General features: G+C 42.5%; 1 protein-coding gene across 1 annotated transcript in view; it reads right to left on the bottom strand.

The window, feature by feature from the left end:
* Positions 1-9,985: 9,985 nt before the first annotated feature.
* Positions 9,986-20,221, bottom strand: part of LOC126481786 (sodium channel protein Nach-like) — a 130,537-nt gene continuing 120,301 nt past the window's right edge. The window contains exon 8 of the mRNA XM_050105777.1: positions 9,986-10,100. Within this exon, the coding sequence (XP_049961734.1) occupies positions 9,986-10,100 (115 nt within the window). The remainder of the gene's footprint in view (positions 10,101-20,221) is intronic.

Here is a 20,221-nt window from a genome sequence, read left to right as displayed (position 1 = left end):
ATATGGGAATGTTCAAAATGGTTCAAATGGCTCTGAGCACTATGCGACTTAAGTTCTGAGGTCATCAGTCGCCTAGAACTTAGAACTAATTAAACCTAACTAACCTAAGGACAGCACACACATCCGTGCCCGAGGCAGGATTCGAACCTGCGACCGTAGCTGTCGCTGGACTCCAGACTGTAGCGCCTAGAACCGCACTCCGGCCGGCGGAATGTTCCTGTTACAGATACTTCATGTTTCACTAAAAGAAGCTTGTCATAAGGATACTGTGGTAATCTGAATATCATTTGAATTAGTACAGTGCATATTTTAATAGTGTTGTCCATTATTCTATTGAACACAATAGTAAAAATCAGAGAGAAATTAATCATCAATAGTATATTCTCTCGCATTATCTAAAACAGTCTGACAATGCTCAGGTAGTTTAACAGGTACACGTCTGTAGAAACTTACTGTTTGTAAGTGAAATATGTCGTCAAACCAGATTTGAAGTGCATTTTAGTCCAGAGAGGAATTTTCTTGACTGTTTTTCCATAAGGAGCTTGAAAACTAAACATTCGAGAGCATAACATCAGAAGAATAAGTGTATGATGGGTGACTTTTCAAACTTCTGTATAGATTTGTTAGTGAAGTAGACAGAGTACATTATCACGTAGTATCAACACGTGATGAAGTTTTGTAAGTCGTTTTTCTACACTGCGACCAATACGTGTCTTAGTTGTTGGCAAAAAGTTACCAGCTCTTGTATACTCTCTCCTGTGGAGATGTTGGTAATGCACAGCACCCTTTTTGAGGCAGAGTAGGCAAAATATTATGTTCACATTGCCCTTTGATGAAGTATATGTTTTTTGCTAGGGCTCAGCCATTAACTCTTCTTAAGTAGTGAACATAAAGACGTCATAGCTAGTAACCAGTGGGAATACTGCATTATAATTTTCAATGAACCAAGTGATAATGAACGAACAAAAATGCATTAATAGTCACCCATTTGATTTTTGTTGTTTTAAATTAGAGCATGCAATACTACTGCTGCTGACTTCTGAACCTTGCCTATTGAATGTAAATGTTTCATGACGCTTAAATGGTCGTACTCTGGTATCGAGACTTCCTGAATGTACAAAGTCATTCATGCCAGAACGATGTTTTAGAAGCAAAAAAAAGTCTTTCTCTGACGTGTTTTGCCAAAAGCACTCACACCACACACAATACAAAGGTTGAGAGCTACCTCTGTTGCCTTCACTCCTCTACTAAACCCACAGAGAATAATGTTATACCTTCTCCCCGTGTTACTATATACACTACTGGCCATTAAAATTGCTACACCACGAATATGACGTGCCACAGACGCGAAATTTAACCAACAGGAAGAAGATGCTGTGATATGCAAATGATTAGCTTTCCAGAGCATTCACACAATTTTGGCACCGGTGGTGACACCTACAACGTGCTGACATGAGGAAAGTTTCCAACCGATTTCTCATACACAAACAGCAGTGGACTGGCGTTGCCAGGCGAAACGTTGTTGTGATGCCTCGTGTGAGGAGGAGAAATGCGTACCATCATGTTTCCGACTTTGATACAGGTCGGATTGTAGCCTATCGCGATTGCGGTTTATCGTATCGCGACATTGCTGCTCGTGTTGGTCGAGATCCAATGACTCTTAGCAGAATACGGAATCGGTGGGTTCAGGGGGGTAATACGGAACGCCGTGCTGGATCCCAATGGTCTCGTATCACTAGCAGTCGAGATGACAGGCATTTTATCCACATGGCAGTAACGGATCGTGCAGCCATGTCTCGATCCCTGAGTGAACAGATGGGGGCGTTTGCAAGACAACAACCATCTACACAAACAGTTCGACGACGTTTGCAGCAGCATGGACTATCAGCTCAGAGACCATGGCTGCAGTTACCCTTGACACTGCATCACAGACAGGAGCGCCTGCGATGGTGTACTGAACGATGAATCTGGATGCAAGAATGGCAAAACATCATTTTTTCGGATGAATCCAGGTTCTGTTTACTGCATGATGATGGTCGCATCCAAGTTTGGCGACATCACGGTGAACGCACATTGGAAGCGTGTATTCGTCATCGCCATACTGACGTATCAACCGGCGTGATGGTATGGGATGCCATTGGTTAAACGTCTCGGTCACCTTTTGTTAGCATTGACGGCACTTTGAACAGTGGACGTTACGACCCGTGGCTCTTCCCTTCATTCGATCCCGGCGAAACCCTACATTTCAGCGGGATAATTCACGACCGCATGTTGCAGGTCCTGTACGGGCCTTTCGAGATACAGAAAATGTTCGACTGCTACCCTGGCCAGCACATTCTTCAGATTTCTCACCAACTGAAAACGTCTGGTCAATGGTGGCCGAGCAACTGGCTCGTTACAACACGCCAGTCACTACTCTTGATGAACTGTGGTATCGTGTTGAAGCTGCATGGGCAGCCATCCAAGCTCTGTTTCACTCAATGCCCAGGCATATCGAGGCCGTTATTACGGCCACAGGTGGTTGTTCTGGGTACTGATTTCTCAGGATCTATGCACCCAAACTGCGTGAAAATGTAATGACATGTCAGTTCTAGTATAATATATTTGTTCAATGAATACCCATTTATCATCTGCATTTCTTCTTGGTGTAGCAATTTTAATGGCCAGCAGAGTAGCATGGAGAGCTGCATCAAACCAGTCTCAGGACTGAAGACCACAACAACAACAACAGTGTACTTTATCACACTTGAACAACGTTCATAAGTTTCAGGCATGCAAAATCAAAATCGTAACTGCGAGATAAATACGAGAACTTCACATAAGGAAACGACTGTTGATAAATACACCCAAAGCGCCACTTTCACCTAATCGGAGGCGTCTGACATAGGCGGCGGGTGGCATACAGCGGGTAGCCGGCAGCTGCTGTAGGGTGAGGAAACTATCGAGCGTAAACTGTTCTGACCTTGACACTACCACGGGCTGCTTGGTGGAAATGTTTCCAGAACTTTGTGGCTACTGCAGGTGGATAGAAAGTGAAACTACTCGTGTTTAAGGTTCTATCAGACTGATAACTTAAGCCAGGGCCGCACAAACGCGGAAAACCGCACGCGTGCAAAGCGAGGTGCAGCGAGTGGCTGCACAGTGCATCGGTTCAACTCGGCATACTTCGCCTCAACTCGGCTTGCTAGGTGAGGCCGACGCTGTGCGCTGCCGAATGCGCTGCCAGACGGCTTAGTCAACATTGGAATACGTAAGCGCAAGACAATTACCGGAATAATGGAACCATCTGCTCCAAAAATAGGGAAAATTGCCTAAATTCAATTTAAACCGTAATGGGAACTCTCCTACTTTTTTGTGCGTTGCGACGATAAAGCCAAATGTCTAATTTGCGGTACACTAATTACGTGTGTCAGAAAATCGTCTATTGAAAGGACTACAGCAAGTTGCATTCAGAAAATTATAGTGATATAACAGGGGATGCCAGAGAGGAAGAATTACGGAAGTTGCAAACTCTTGTATTCTGTATCTACAAACGAGGTTTGTTGCAAGTACTTTAGCATGTATATTTTGGTGAAAGGTCATGCGAAACGAAATAACATTTGTTTGGATTCCTTAATTTTCGTTTTCGCATAAATTATTTATAACATACCTTTTTTTCTCTACTTTAGGGTGAAGAAGATGAGGGGTGTTGCGAATAGACTCTCAAAGCTAGTTACAAAGTTGCTCTAAGTTTAGCAAGAGCTGGGAAGCCATTTATGGACGGGCCATTAATAAAAAACATTATGTTGGACGTAGTAGAGACAATGAATCCCACATTAGCTCCCGCGTCCAGCAGAATACCACTTTCCAGAATGACAATACATCGGAGAATCAACGACATTGCTGAGAATTTGCATGAACAACTGGCAGCCAAAATTGAAAACTTCCTAGTGTACTCCATCGCACTTGATGAGTCCACGGATATTAACGACACGGCTCAGTTAGCAATATTTTTGCGTGGCGTGGACGACGACCTACATGTAACGGAAGAGCTCCTGGATATGATTTCGTTGAAGGACACTGTTACAGGGGCATATATTTTAGCAGCTGTTGAAATGGCAGCTGAAAGAATAGGACGCCCTTGGGAAAAGCTGTTATCCGTAACCATAGACGGAGCACCAGCAATGTGCGGTAAAGCGAAAGGGTTTATTGCCTACTGCGGAAAAAACCTAACATGCCGAATTTACCTTCCGTTCATTGTTTTGCACACCTAGAGGCTCTTTGTGCGAAAGTTATCGGCCATCAAGATGTGATAAAAGTAGTGGTGCGTATCGTGAACTACATTCGTTCTCATGGACTCACTCATCGCCAATTCAAAGAATTTTTGATTTCCTTTGAAGAGGAGTATCCAGATATTCCCTACCACGTTGAGGTGCGCTGGCTGAGCAAAGGGAAAGTGATTTCCCGAATTTTTCGACTACGCCACACTGTGGCTCAGTTTTTGGAGAGCAAAGGACGTCCGGAGCCACTTTTTCATGACCCTGAATGGGTAGCTGATTTAGGATTTTTAGCAGACATTATGACTCTCCTAATGATTTAAGTCTGAAACTCCAAAAAGAAAACAATCTCATCAACGATATGATCAGCAAAATAAACGCTTTCTAGTGTAAACTGAAGCTCCTCAAAAACAATCTTTCAGAGAAAAATACACAACACTATCCTGAACTAGGTAAGCTAGATATAAATTGTACCTTTATTAAAACAGCCTGATATTTATAACCGCTCTAATCAAAACGGTACAATTTTTTGTTTGACAGCATCTGTGCAGGAAGGAGCGAGCTTTGAAAAATACGTCGAGGTGCTACAATCCCTTGAAAATGCGTTTAACGACCGATTCCAGGTAATGTGCCGGTATATGACATACAGCTAAATCAAGGAGATTGCGTTACATATGCAAGTGTAACATTACAGTAAAACCAATAGTACACATTACATGTTTATTAAAATCTATCGTATTTTAGTACTTCGAAACAACGGCTTACATTATTTTCATTTATTAACATTGGCTTTGTTATTGTTTCAGGAAATTACCTACCTGCAACCAATTCTCGATGTTTTTGTGAAACCTTTTTCGATGGATTTTGAAAGTGCGCCTTCAGATTTACATTTAGAACTAATTGATTTGGAAAGCGATGTTCACCGAAAGGATGTGTTTTACAATATGAAAGGTTTGCTCCAATTCTACCAGAATTTGCCGAAGGAAGAATTTCCCAAGTTACACAGAGAAGCAGCGAAGATTATTTCTATGTTTGGTTCCACTTGTGTATGTGAAAGGCTTTTTTTCTGTTTTGTCTTGTACAAAAACTAGATTGCGTGCAAGTATTTCTAATTATAATTTAAAAAATTTTCTCAGAATTGCTGTCAGCCAATCTCTTGTTCCAGATCTTAGTAGCATAATTGCAAATAAAATAAAGAGCACATAGGAAGATACATTTGTGTTGAAAATGGCTCTGAGCACTATGGGACTTAACATCTGAGGTCATCAGTCCCCTAGAACTTAGAACTACTTAAACCTAACTAACCTAAGGACATCACACACATCCATGCCCGAGGCAGGATTCGAACCTGCGACCGTAGCCGTCGCGCGGTTCCAGACTGAAGCGCCTAGAACCGCTCGGATTTGTGTTGAAACCAAATTTAAAATTGTTACCATTACAGTTATTATATAAATCTCTTTTGTACCGGTACACCAAACTAAGCTCTCCACCTAGTGTACATTAGTATTTGGCAATGACGAAGACAACAGGGTAAAAGCTTTGAAACGGGTTGAGACAGGCGGCGCGAGCGACACAAGCTAAGGAAGTGAGAGGCAGCGCTGTTCCGCAAAGCCGAGGAGTGGGGGGTCTGCACCGTCGTCAACATAGCGCAGCCGTCTTCTGCACTCTGCACTGTGCGATGCACCTTGTGCGGCCCTGACTTAAGCAGATATCCGATATATGATTGAATGAAACTTGGGAATTAAGTGGATTCGAACATGTGACTCTGTGTTTACAAAGCATAAAGCTTACCGCCACACGACGAACAGATATTTCCATAACACTCCGATAAGACTGACGGTGCTTCCTCCATATAATTCTGTATCCCTCAGTGTTGCCAGATCCTGCATATGACCAGAAGCTTGCATATTGAATGAATTCTGAGGGACCGCCAAGATTATTCACTGCCTTAAGTGAATAAGTTGGACTTCGTCTCTCAAGCGGCCAGCCAGCGGCTAGAACTTATATTTCTTGTTTTCTCGATGAGCCGGCCAAGGTGGCCAAGCGGTTCTAGGCGCTTCAGTCCAGAACCGCGCGACCGCTACGGTCGCAGGTTCGAATCCTGCCTCGGGCATGCATGTGTGTGATGTCCTTATGTTAGTTAGGTGCAAGTAGTTCTAAGTTCTAGGGGACTGATGACCTCAGATGTTAAGTCCCATAGTGCTCAGAGTCATTTGAACCATTTTTTGTTATCTCGGTGAAATATTCTAACTGGCTTCCATTTAGAATGTTACACTAAGTAAGTAAAATCCCTTGCTTGAACCCAGATTTGACGTTTGCACTTAAGCAACAATTGCTCTCTTATACCACATTCCGAGTAATCAATATTAGGAAATTTGGACGAAAAATGGCTCTGAGCACTATGGGACTTAACATCTGTGGTCATCAGTCCCCTAGAACTTAGAACAACTTAAACCTAACTAACCTAAGGACATCACACACATCCATGCCCGAGGCAGGATTCGAACCTGCGACCGTAGTAGTCGCGCGGTTCCGGACTGAGCGCCTGAACCGCTAGACCACCGCGGCCGGCAAATATGGACGTAATGAAGAAAGGTATGCCGCAGCAGCGTCATGTTGGCTCAGTGGTAACACGCTCTATTTTCATTGCGGTGGTCGATCTACATGTCGGTCCGGATCTCGCTAGAGAAGCACTACAGTTTGTCAATTTTTTCTCGTTATCTCTATTAGATCTACAAACGGACAGAACGAAATTCAGTGAGTAAATCGTCAGACAGCCTCTACATCATTAGCTATCTCACAAGCTCCATTCGGTACATTTAGGATTGAACAGAAGTGTCTATTTTGGAAATACTGAGCTACTTCACAAGAAAGCTCAGAAACAGGTCCAATGGGCCATTAATTTGCCTAATTTATTTATCATTTAGGGATCACCATCCGAGACCAACGTTATGGAAGCAATTACATACTACGATAAATTTGGAGGTGAAAACCGTATTGGATAGCAAAAATGCACCCTTTTTCATGTCTTTCTTTTTATATCTGAATCAGGAGAGATTCATTTTACTTGTAAATAGACATTTTGATTTCTGTGTGATATGCTTGAATCACTTCACAACTGTGCCTGAAAAAAAGTTTCCTTTCATTACATCAAACTTTCGTCTTAAAATAAATGCAATAAACGTATAAGTCCACTGCTTTTCCTAATGCGTTCCAATCACGGTGACATTATATTCTACAAAGATTCTCAAGCCATTTTCTGCGCTAGCAGTCGCCACATGAGTAACTTCGCCAACACTGTGTCGAAATCTTATGACACTTGCGTTAGTGGCTCTTAAACTCTTTCACGACATCTCTAAAATCAGCAGACGTGATAAAACCTAACAAAATACCTACTGTGTCACTTTAAATTAGCTTATGTCCTTCGTAACGCGGTTCATGCAATTCAGAATCATATGGAGTGTCTTCATTTCCGTCGAAGACGCACTGCGCCGCTTTCGCTCGGTATATCACTTCTGTTTCATGGTAAAGGTGTGACACCGCAGACCATACAATATTGTTTCGTAAGCGTAGTGTACGCTATTGGTAGAATGGCATAGCGGTTAAGGGGGTCAGTTTCTAATCTGCAGACAGGGGTTTAGAGTCCTGCCACTTCCATGAAATTTAATTGGTGTTAAGAGTTATTCGTTTATGTTGCAACGAGAATTATTAAGTACTTATAATTTCAAAGTATTACTTCTAAACATCCGGTTTTACGTCACTTTTTCTCTGTGTGTACCGTGATTTCTGCTTGGTATTAAAAGAAAATGATATCATGATATCTCTTTTGTGCTTTCGTCGGTATCAGCTTCCTACCTGCATGTAAATAAAGAGAAAATAAATTAATATGATGCCTTTTCTCGACGTAAAAAAAAAGCCAAATACTTTCTCTTTGATGTCTTCATCGGCTTTGACGTCATGCGCCATGTGACAAATAAATAGTTTCATGTTTCTCTCAGTCTTTTAAAAAAGGAAGGGAGGTAAGGCAAACGAATGTTGTTTTAAAAGGAGAACATTCATTTTGGAAGGTTATTCCAACTCTTCCTGAAATCTCTGACGAACGGAAGGAACCATTATGTTCTCCAGTATTTCGCAGTAGTAATGACTAGAAAACGGATGGTCCAGTTGTCGCGGAACGCCGAAACTTTCACTGCGAACAAAACGTTTCGCTGTATTTGGGCAACTGCTTGTAATAACGACCAGGAAGCATTAAATGCTTTCTTCAAGCACGCGTGTATCAGCAGAAGAATGAAATAGTTAACAGCGATAATGGTAGTAATAATCGAAGTATTTGCTGATTTCATACTCTGCAAACGACTGATATCTTAAAGAACAATGTTCTCTAGTGATACCTTGTGGTATCAAATGTTCAAATGTGTGTGAAATCTTATGGGAGTTAACTGCTAAGGTCATCAGTCCCTAAGCTTACACACTACTTACCTAAATTATCTTAAGGACAAACACATTCACCCATGCCCGAGGGAGGTCCCGAACCTCCGCCGGGACCAGCCGCACAGTCCATCACTGCAGCGCCTTGGACCGCTCGGCTAATTCCGCACGGCCCTTGTGGTATCGAGTTTGCCTTATGAAGCTACTGTACTGCAAAGAGATTAGAGGACCTGCGGAGCAACTACATTATGTGGGCTGCATGGAAATCAAGCGAAACGCATTTCAAGTCATTTGCATTCTTTTGGGTATGATAGTACGTGTGTCATCTCTGTATGTGATCTGCTGATTTTCGTATTTTCCTGTATTATGTGTATGTGATTGCACTTTCATTCTAGTTTTGTAATTAAGCTTGTACGTTGTCTGTGTATCATGCCAAATATTAATTGCTATTTGTTTAATTTATTGTATTTAATTCTCATAATTTCTCTTGTTAAGGAGGATCATATTAACCCTTTGAAACATCTGACTCAGTGCAGCTTGCTTTTGGTTGAGGGCTGATCAGATGTGGAATGCAGAACTGTGTTCCTGACTACAACTTTTCTGCATATGTAGAAAGCGTCTTTACAATTTTCCCTTCTTATTCTTATGACAAGAATGTTAATCTGTTCTTCTTTTTAATTTTCTAATGGGAATATTATGGGAGGAGGAGATTAGTGTTTAACGTCCCGTCGACAACGAGGTCATTAGAGACGGAGCGCAAGCTAGGGTGAGGGAAGAATGGGGAAGGAAATCGGCCGTGCCCTTCAAAGGAACCATCCCGGCATTTGCCTGAAGCGATTTAGGGAAATCACGGAAAACCTAAATCAGGATGGCCGGAGACGGGACTGAACCGTCGTCCTCCCGAATGCGAGTCCAGTGTGCTAATTATTATATTATGTTCCTGGGTTCATGTGTGCCAAGTTAATTTCCATTTTAAATTTGTCTGTACTTTCTCGTGTTTCAACTATATATGTCATCTAATTATGTCATTAACGTAGCTATATGAGTATATGAGTTCGTATTTTCTTTGTGTGGCTGCTCTCTCAGAGATTTGATTTTCTAAATGGTTTATGAAGATATTGTAGTACGTTCTTGATATTGGGGATCCCATTGAGAGACTATCACTTTGTAGATAATATTCATATGAAAAGCAATTGCAGACTGATAGATCAACAACACTAAAGCAGATAATTCTGTTTGTTACTCTGCAACCAAACACTTCGAAGCCATTGAAACTCGAATAAAGAAAAGCAAAACGAGGCCTACTTACTCAGTAGGTCGTACCAGTAGTACAGGACATCTTGACGCAGAAGGACGGAGTCGGCGCGTTCGAAATACAAGTTGACGATGCTGTGGTTGCCCAGTTCCACGCCGTCACTGCAACAAAGCGTAGCATACAATGACAATTGTCTATTTATTAAAAACAGTACGAATGTGAACCACATCACCCACTGTCAGTGTACGATCTATTTACAACATGTGACAATAGCCCCAGCACTTGAAAGTAGTTACTTACGTATGATGTCAAACACAAAATTGCGAAGTAATCGGCTGCACTCCCATAAAATCCGTAAAATTTAATCCAACACATTCTTTTATTTTGCTGTGACCTCACTCCATATTACTAAATACCAAAATTCTACCCTTTGAAATAAAAAAAATTACTTTCAAATCGAAATGTACAGCAGCAAATATGATTTTGTATGCTGCCGGACTGTATGCGGAAGGTCTCGTAGTGTTATTTGCTATTCAATGATCGCAGCAGATTGCCACGATCGCCAGTGGAGAAGATGGAGCCAGCTGCTGCGTAAAACTGTCTTGTCTCATACGAATGCGATGCTCTGTCGTCCCGGCGGATGTCAGTTTTGGACACGGGCTTCCATCCGCAGTTTATTTTTCTCCTGGAACCCTCTAAAATCTCCACAGTTTTTCAGTACACAGAAGAAAAGTAAACTGTAGATAGAAACCAGTGGCCGAAACAGTCGTCCACCAAAACAACGGAGCATCGTATTCATAGAAGACAAGGCCTGTCTACGCAGAAGCTTCCTCCGTCTTCTCCACTGGCGGTCGTTACAATCATTTGCGGTCTTTGCGATCACTGAATAACATAAAACACTGCGAGACGTTCCGCCTATGGTCCATCAGCGTACAAAGTCACGTTTGCTGGCGAAAGGGTGGTCTATTGGCTGGAGCCGGCACCTGTAATTGGATGACGTTTCTGGAAACTGGTTCCTAATCTCAATTTTTTCCTCAAGACATCCTCAGTAACCCGTCGACGTTTGTCACAGCTTTTCTGGGACACCTCATATATTATGCATACACCACAAAGAATCTGTAATCAAGTTTTCAAGTTCTAGTTTTCACTACTTCATACTGCTTGAATCACCACATAATCTTTGGTACCCAAGTTTCTGTCTCCTAATCAATCTTCCATGGGCTAGACAATCTCAACTACCTCATCAGACGGCGATCATTACTGCTTTGACCATAGGGACTGACACCGATAGCCGGCCGCGGTGGTCTCGTGGTTCTAGGCGCGCAGTCCAGAACCTCGCGACTGCTACGGTCGCAGGTTCGAATCCTGCCTCGGGCATGGGTGTGTGTGATGTCCTTAGGTTAGTTAGGTTTAAGTAGTTCTAAGTTCTAGGGGACTGATTAACATAGCTGTTTAAGTCCCATAGTGCTCAGAGCCATTTGAACCTTTTTTTTTTTTTTTTTTTTTGACACCGATATTACAATATTTGAGTGTCAGCCGAAGCTGATTTCTAACCCCAGCACCCAGATGCGAAAATCTCTACGAATCCACAATAACCCAAGTCAACATTCCTTGTTGATATTTTCTCAGAATCTACTTTATCTGACAGCTACACAACCGATGGCGCTTTCATTTATCAATCCATTGCGATGAGCCTTTCCCTTGACAAGATCGTCCATATCTTCCTAATCGAATAAGTATTTATTACACGCCCACCATATTACGTAGCACGATGAGAGAGTTCAGCGGTGATCTGGAGCAGAGTCCTTGGGCAGAATGTTCTTGCAATTTAAGAAAATTTGTCCGTAAGCAGAACCCATAAGGTAATCCGGGACAGAGTCCGGTCAACACCAATAACTTGTTTATCCGAAGGTTAATACGGAGGCAGTGTCTTTAAGGCAATTCTGGGCAGATTCTAATACACAGCAGTCACTCGTAAGTCTGAAGGCTAGTCGACAAGCAGAATCCCAGTCACAGCTATGTCAACAACGGTGTGTGAAACTTGAGGCAGACGGATTACGGAGAGATTCAAATACGAAGTGCCTGTAGCAGCAACAGGAGCCAAATCCTTACTGGGTTACTTCTTCCAGAGAAAGTGGTGGAGGGGAAATCTTTCGGCTGCTCCTATCATCTTTCGGTCATCCATTATTATGGCAGTAATTTTGGTTCTCTTTGTTTTCTTTTGCTCTGTCTGTAACTTTCCATCACCATAAGTGCACAGCCGGACTGGCCAGCAGGTACTGATGTGCCAGTAATGTTTGTGTCCCAGTTCCTGAATGTGTCTCTTTTGGGAGTCTTCTTTTAGAAGGCTCGCAACTTCATGTGGAAGTGCTTCCGTGTTGTCCAGCGGCGTTGGCCCAGACTACAAGTGCTTAATCAATGAGCGTCCACAAGAGCAAGTGTCTGGAACTAATTATAACCAACATACAGCACTGGACATGCGGAACCGACCAAGTCACACGCTGCCGCCGACATGGCTCAGAGATAACATGAAGATCGGCGGCGCGCTCTTGGCTATGTTCCGGCAGTGCGGCAACTAACGCCAAGTCGTAGGTACCCTCCATGTTATTGTAAGCAACTTCCGTAATCAGTCTGCTGGCTGCACGCCTATCTCGGCAGTGCCCTCTCTGTTGCTATGGTCTGTCTCTGAAGCTAACTCCGTTCCTACGTCTTCTGTTTATGGCCGAGATACAAGACAAACCATTACCAAAAACGTCATATAGCCGTATATAATGAGCATTTAACTTAAGACTATAACAATAAACCTAGATCCTGACTGCAAGTCCGATCACCTCCTAAAACAATGTTCCAATCTGCTTTACTCAATACTAGTAACTTGTTCCAACCCATCTACTTCTGTAAATGTATGGCTAAAGCTCCTACGACAATAAATTATCTCATCGCGCCCCACCGTCCACAACAATAAATCATTGTATCCTGACCCCTTTACTGAAGACGTTATCCACTTCGTTGCCACTCCCCTCCAAAAGGTCCACGCCTTTCACCACTGTCACAACCTCCATTATCCAGATTGACTGCCCCCTGCCTATTAACCACGAATGCTGCTGAGACTAACAGTCGCAACAACCCTCACTTCATTTTACCACATCTACCCTCATCTATTCTCAGTACCATTGTAACCTTCCTTGCAAGACCAAATTCAGCTTCATCCAGTCCTCTCCACTTGTACTCGTTTTGAAGTTCCTGTTATTACCCGAATCCTTATGACATCTAATATGTTCCCTTCTCTATACCGCTGAACAGAGCTCTATCGACCCACAGCAGATCCCATATCACAGTCTAGAGCAGCAACACATCAGTACCACGAAGACCATCATAGAAAGTGTTCAGTCGGTAGGGGGGTCAACTGTTGTAGGACAGGAGAAGTTGCCACTTCCTTGATTGGATGTGGGCTGTAGAGGTGATGGTGGCTGGAATTGCTTGGCGAGTCATTAGTGGAACAAACCTGATTCCAATACCTTTATTCATTTTAGCACAGAGCGAGATTACAGCAGCGTGAGGCTGTTGCCAGTCAGTGGCACCTGGCGTACTGAGTGCCGTGGTCAGCAACTGCCGGATCGGGAGCCAGCACAGCACTTGTTAGTAGCGACGGGCACAGGCGTCAACTAAGCTTACCATGAAGTGTGTCAGTTGCAGTCTGATTAACTCGTGGTCGTCTCGTACCACACCGGGATAAATGGTGCTTGAACTACAACATCCAGCATGGCCAAATCCAAAGGCGTGTTGGGTAGTGATTAGTAAAGAAGGAGTCGCTCTGGCAACGGAGAGACCAGGCTATCACCAACCCAAGCTCGAATACACAACCTACTAGGGACGTGGCGGCCAGCAGGATACACTCACCAAGCAGGGGACACAGCAAGACACCAATTCTTCTGTATACGGACACCCAGCTCAAGCGGTTTCCTGTTGTTACTGGAGACGAAGTCATTCGTAAGTGACTGGATATCTGCCACTGCAGTTGACTCTACCTCAAATTCAGAAGCTGATGGGAATGGCAGTGGTGAGTGTCAAATACACACCTCGATAAGTTCATGTACAAAGAACGTTGCCAAGCATGATAGAACACTTGAGAATAATAGTCTGATTTGTAGGGCGGGGGGTGGGGGGAGGGGGCATTTATAAGAGTCTGCAAGCTAGTACTTCTCCAACAGCAGTCCACCATCCTGGAAGGCACAACAGGTTGTGATGACTAAGTGTCACCACTGGGCGGCAATTCATTTGTTGTACTTTTCTTCTTTAGTCAGTCCCCGGAGCAACCTAGCCAGCCAGCACTGTAGAATTGCCCAACTTCAACCTTCAGGGGAGCTGGTTGCTTCTTCCACTCTGTCAGCTTCCTAAATAATACTGAGTCTATGATTAGAGTTATCAGGAGTGAAAGGAATATAGATGAAGGAGAAGACTGAAATGACAGTGGCAGTAGAAGATATGAAAACATGAAGGGGGAGGGAGGAGAGTTATCGGGTAGTAGGAATGTGGGAGACTACAACACCAATAAGTATATTTATGGTCGCTTAGTGACATGTGACATTCCAGTTATGTCGTCACAAATTATTTACGCAGTCTAGGGACCATAGACCTTATTCCTTGACATAAATTTCAAGTTGATACTTCTATCTGTTCCTGAGAAAAAGTGGTCTTAGCGTATGGACAGAAAGGCAGGCGTGCAGATGGGCAACAAAATGATACTATAAGGTTTTCATTTTTACCGCTTTTAACAGAACCTTGAAAACGAGTAAAACTGCGACTCACCCCATCGAAGATCATGTCTCCAGTCAGCTTCATTGTGTGAAGTTTGGCCCATTGAAGACGTGCAGCTTTCGCGCCGTGCTGTTGCAGCTGTAGCAGTTATAAAGCAAAGTACTGCCAAAGTTGTTTGTGCACTGTATTCGAATATTAAATTTAGTAGTTTTCAATCTTTCATCCAAATATTACCAGTGTCTTTACATTTGGCGGCAAGCAGCTGCAGCGGTTCTTAAGTTCTTACTAAGCTGTTTGTGTGCTGTTATCAGTTATTAAGTTTAATAGTTTTCAAAGGTGTCTCGTGCTGTTTCTGGCGAAATAACGGTTTAATAAACTTTAGGAAACGTTCGCTCACTATGTTTTTTAGAATTGTTCGTTGAAGTCGTTTAGTAAACTTCGTGCGGTAGTTTTCAGTTGACGTTTCTTATTGTTTCTACTGAAATATTTCAGTACAATTTCCATTCCCTGTTTTAACTTCGTTGAGTCTTCCAGCGGCCACTTGAATTTTTGGTTTCAGCTAAGAAATTGTGTGTAGATTTGGTGGTACTGGTATTAGGTGTGGTTTAGGGAGTCTTCCAGCGGCCACTTGAATTTTTGGTTTCAGCTAAGAAATTGTGTGTAGATTTGGTGGTACTGGTATTAGGTGTGGTTTAGTACTATTATTAAAAGTTGTTGCTTTGTTAGTAGAGAGAGAATTTCGGGTTCACTATTGTTAGTTCTGTAAATAGTACTACTGGTGTAATTAGATAAGGTAGACTTTTTTTTCAGTAACTGTAAAATTTTACCGTAAGTGAAAAGGGTGGGCTTTGTGTCGTAGGTTTGTGAGTCATGGGTTACAGTGCGGGTTTTGTTCAAAGTATTTTCATTTGCGGCAATGCAGTGGGGAAGCCAGTGGGCATTCTAGCGAGATCCTGTCCTGCGAATGCAGAATCTGTAGCAGAAATAAGTGCATAGAGGAGCAGGAGCGTACGATCTGTGCCCTTCATGTCCAGTTACAATACGCAAAGGAGGAACTGGATAGGTTGAGGAGGGTGAAGGGTGGTGGGTAATGGGAACTGGCAGTTAGCTAGAAGGCAGCTAGGAGGAAGAGGTATTCAGACAGTTGTACTTTGCGTATGTGCAATAGATTTGAGCAACTGCCAGAGTTGAGTGGAGAGGAGCCTCTTGTAGCTGTAGGTGTAGAAAACATGCAGTACTCCTCGGTATTAGGAAACCTAAGTCAGTTGCTATGTCTGACAGAAAGAAGAAGATTCTGCTGCTAGATAGTTCTTACGGTAGAGGGGTGGACCCGCAGTTGCAGGAAGTGTTGAGGAGTGAGTACCAGGTCACCAACATTGTGAAGCCTAGTGCAGGACTGGCTCAAGTGACTGAGAGCATAGGGGAGTTATGGAGGAATTTTACGAAAGAGAGTCAGGTAGTGGCTGTAGGAGGGGCAGGGAATAGTCTTGATAGGAACGGGAAATATGATGTAGGTGGAGACCTGGTAAAGATAGCTACTCAAATTGGCGGCACTAATGTGCAGTTTCTACATCTACATCTACATCTACATTGATACTCCGCAAGCCACCCAACGGTGTGTGGCGGAGGGCAACTGTTTCAGCGTCATGATCGGCCTCATCGTAATGCAGCTGTTAGACGTGTTAAAATGAGTCTGGAGAAGGCACTGATGGCAGTTAAGTCTGTCAATAGATCTAGTTTCACTAGGTATGGCGTACACCTCAACAGGAATGGGAAGGGAAGGCTGGCAAAGCATATAACTGACACTGTAGTGCGTGGTGGTTGGACTACTCATGGAAAAATTCCTGTAGTAATTGGTGTTAGAGCTGCAACTTTTTTTAGGTTGAAGTCAGCCGATAGATACACATGCTTCAAGGAAGTCCCTCTAATAAAGGATCACCTTCAGAAAAGGTCAGGTACCCAAGTACAGAAGGAATTAGCATATTTCATCAAAATATAAGAGGTATTAGAGACGAAGTTAATGAACTACTTATAGAAGTTGACTCTGACGTTATTGATGAATCGGAGCACCACTTAAATGATTTGACTATTCAGAGGCTTCCTTTGCCAGGATACAGATAAGCTGGCTGTTTTTCAAGGAGTTCCATGCGGAGTGGGGGAGTGGCCATGTATGTAAAAACAATATTCCATATCACGGCAATGCACTGAACAGGTATTTGAATGTTGTGCAGGGGCACTTGAATTTAGCGAAACTAAACTTCTAATTGTTGTTGTTTATAGGTCCACTAACTCTGACTTCAGAGCATTTCTGCTCAAACTAGAGAGGGTTTGTTGGTTCACTTTATAGGAAGAATGAAAAATTTGTTATATGTTGTGACCTCAATATTAATTTTGTATATGGTTGTGCAAGAAAAAGGATGCTGGTAGATCTCCTAAACTTATATGATCTGATGTATACCGTGTTTTTTCCAACCAGGGTGCAGGGGAACAGTAGCACAGCCGTAGATAATATTTTTATTCATTGTTCATTATGGAGTGGGACTTCTGTTAGTGAAAGGGTGAATCGCCTTTCAGACCATGATGCACAAATTTTAACTGTAAAAGGCATTTGTACTCAAATGCCACATATAATTACAAACTATGTAGGAAAGCTAATCCAGCGGCAGTAGAGAATTTTTTAAACCTTGTTAAGGAACAACAGTGGCAGGATGTTTATAGTTCCGATAACATTGATGACAAATATAATGCTTTGCTTAATACATTTCCCATGCTCTTTGACAGTTGCTTTCCATTAGAACGCTCTAAATCGGATACTAGCAGTATAAGGCAGCCTGAGTGGCTGACTAGTGGTATAAGGATATCATGTAGAACAAAGTGGAAACTATACCAAAATTTTAGAAGTAGCCACAATTAAGCTATAGTAGCCCATTACAAACAGTATTGTAAGGTGCTTAAAATTGTTATTAGAAAGGCGAAGAGTATGTGGTATGCAAATAGAATAGCTAATTCACAGGATAAAATTAAAACCATGTGCTCAGTTGTGAAGGAAGTGTCTTGTCAGAAGCACAAGGTCGACGATATAAAGTCAGTTCGCAATAAAAATATTTCTGTTACTGATAAGTCAGCTTTATGTACAGTATTAAACAATCATTTTCTGAGCATTGCTGGAGAATTAAATAAAAACTCTCTTGAAAAATGTCTTTCCGATGTTGGTGTCTGAAATACTCCTCTGTGGAACTCACAAGGGAGAGATTGAGTCAATAATTCAATCACTGAAGACTAAGGACTCTCACTGATATGATGGGGCTCCTAGCAGAATGCTAGTCAGATGTTAGCGCTGTGCTTAGCCGTATTTGTAATTTCTCCTTTAAGAATTGTCAGGTTCCTGAACAATTAAAGCCGGCTGGGGTGGCCAAGCGGTTAAAGGCGCTACAGTCTGGAACCGCGCGACCGCTACGGTCGCAGGTTCGAATCCTGCCTCGGGCATGGATGTGTGTGATGTCCTTAGGTTAGTTAGGTTTAAGTAGTTCTAAGTTCTAGGGGACTGATGACCTTAGACGTTAAGTCCCATAGTGCTCAGAGCCATTTGAACAATTAAAGTACTCAGTCGTAAAGCCGTTTTATAGAAAGGAAGAAGGGGATAATGCCGACAATTTTAGACCTATTTCTATGCCGTCAGTGTTTGCTAAAGTTATTGAAAAGGCCGTGCATGTAAGGATAATTGGTCATTTTATATCACATAATTTGCTATAAAACGTACATCTCCGCTTCAGAAATTTAACTGAAAATACTATATTCTCTTTTCTCTGTGAGGTACTAGAGGGATTAAGCAAAAGGTTTAGAACGCTAGGCATATTTTTTAATTTAACTAAGGCGTCTGATTTTGTTGATCACAAAATATTGCTCCAGGAGTTGGACTACTATGGAATACGGGGAGTAGATCACAATTAGTTCAACTCTTTCTTTAACAACAGACAACAAAAGGTCATTATTCACCGTGTTGAGAAAGGCTGTTATGTGGGGTCTGAATGGGTACAGTCAAAGTGGGGGGGGGGGGGGGGTGCCCCAGGGATCAGTGTTGGGGCCACCCCTGTTCCTTATTTATATAAATTATATTCCCTCTACTATTACAGTTAATTCTAAAATAATTCTGATCGCTGATGACTCTAGCTTGGTAGTAAAGGATGTTGTGTGTGACATTGGATCTGTTTCGAACAGTGCGGTTCATGACATAAGTTCATACCTTGTAGAAAATAAACTAACGCTAAATCAAAGTAAGACCCAGTTTTCACGGTTTCTAACACACAATTCAACAAAACCCGACGTTTTATTTTCACGGAATGGCCATATGATTAGTGAAACTGAACAGTTCAGTTTTCTAGGTATTCAGATAGACAGTAAACTGTAGTGGAAATCCAGAGTTCAGGTTGCTATCCAAAGACATAATGCTGTCATTTTTACTAATCCAACGGTATCCGAAGTAAGTGATCGTTCGACACGAAAATTAGTCTACTCTGCTTATTTTCATTCGCTTATGTCATATGGTCTTATATTTTGTGGTAACTCTTCCCATTCTCAAAGGATATTTTTGGCTCAAAAACGGGCATTTTGGGCTGTAAGTGGCGTAAGTTAGCGAACCTCATGTCGACCCTTGTTCACTGGTATGGGTATTCCGACATTGGCCTGTCAATATACACTGGTGATCAAAAAGTCAGTATAAAGTTGAAAACTGAGTAAATCACGGAATAATGTAGATAGAGAGGTACAAATTGACACACATGCTTTGAATGACATGCGGTTTTATTAGAACCAAAAAAATACAAAAGTTGAATATATACTGGTGATCAAACAGTCAGTATAAAGTTGAAAACTGAATAAATCACGGAATAATGTAGATAGAGAGGTACAAATTGACACACATGCTTTGAATGACATGGGGTTTTATTAGAACCATAAAAATACAAAAGTTCAAACATGTCCGACAGATGCCGCTTCATCTGACCAGAATAGCAAAATTAGCATAACAAAGTAAGACAAAGCAAAGATGATGTTCTTTACAGGAAATTCTCAATGTGTCCAACATCATTCCTCAACAATAGCTGTAGTCGAGGAATAATGTTGTGAACAGCACTGTCAAGCATGTCCGGAGTTATGGTGAGGCATTGGTGTCGGATGTTCAGCATCCCTAGAGATGTCGATCGATCACGATACACTTGCGACTTCAGGTAACCCCAAAACAAATAATCGCACGTACTGAGGTCTGGAGACCTGAGAGGCCAAGCACGACGAAAGTGGCGGCTGAGCACACGATCATCACCAAACGACGCGCGCAAGAGATCTTTCACGCGTCTAGCAATATGGGGTGGAGCACCATCCTGCATATACATCGTACGTTTCAGCAGGTGTTTATCAGCCAGGCTGGGGATGATGCGATTCTGTAACATATAGGCGTACCTCTCACCCGTCACGGTAGCAGTTACTAACGTTTTGCTGTCCAGCGCCATCTGTCGGACATTTTGTGAAC

The sequence above is a fragment of the Schistocerca serialis genome, chromosome 1, assembly GCF_023864345.2.
Source record: "Schistocerca serialis cubense isolate TAMUIC-IGC-003099 chromosome 1, iqSchSeri2.2, whole genome shotgun sequence".
Classification (NCBI taxonomy): Eukaryota; Metazoa; Arthropoda; class Insecta; order Orthoptera; family Acrididae; genus Schistocerca; species Schistocerca serialis.
This window is presented reverse-complemented; position numbering and strand designations above follow the sequence as displayed.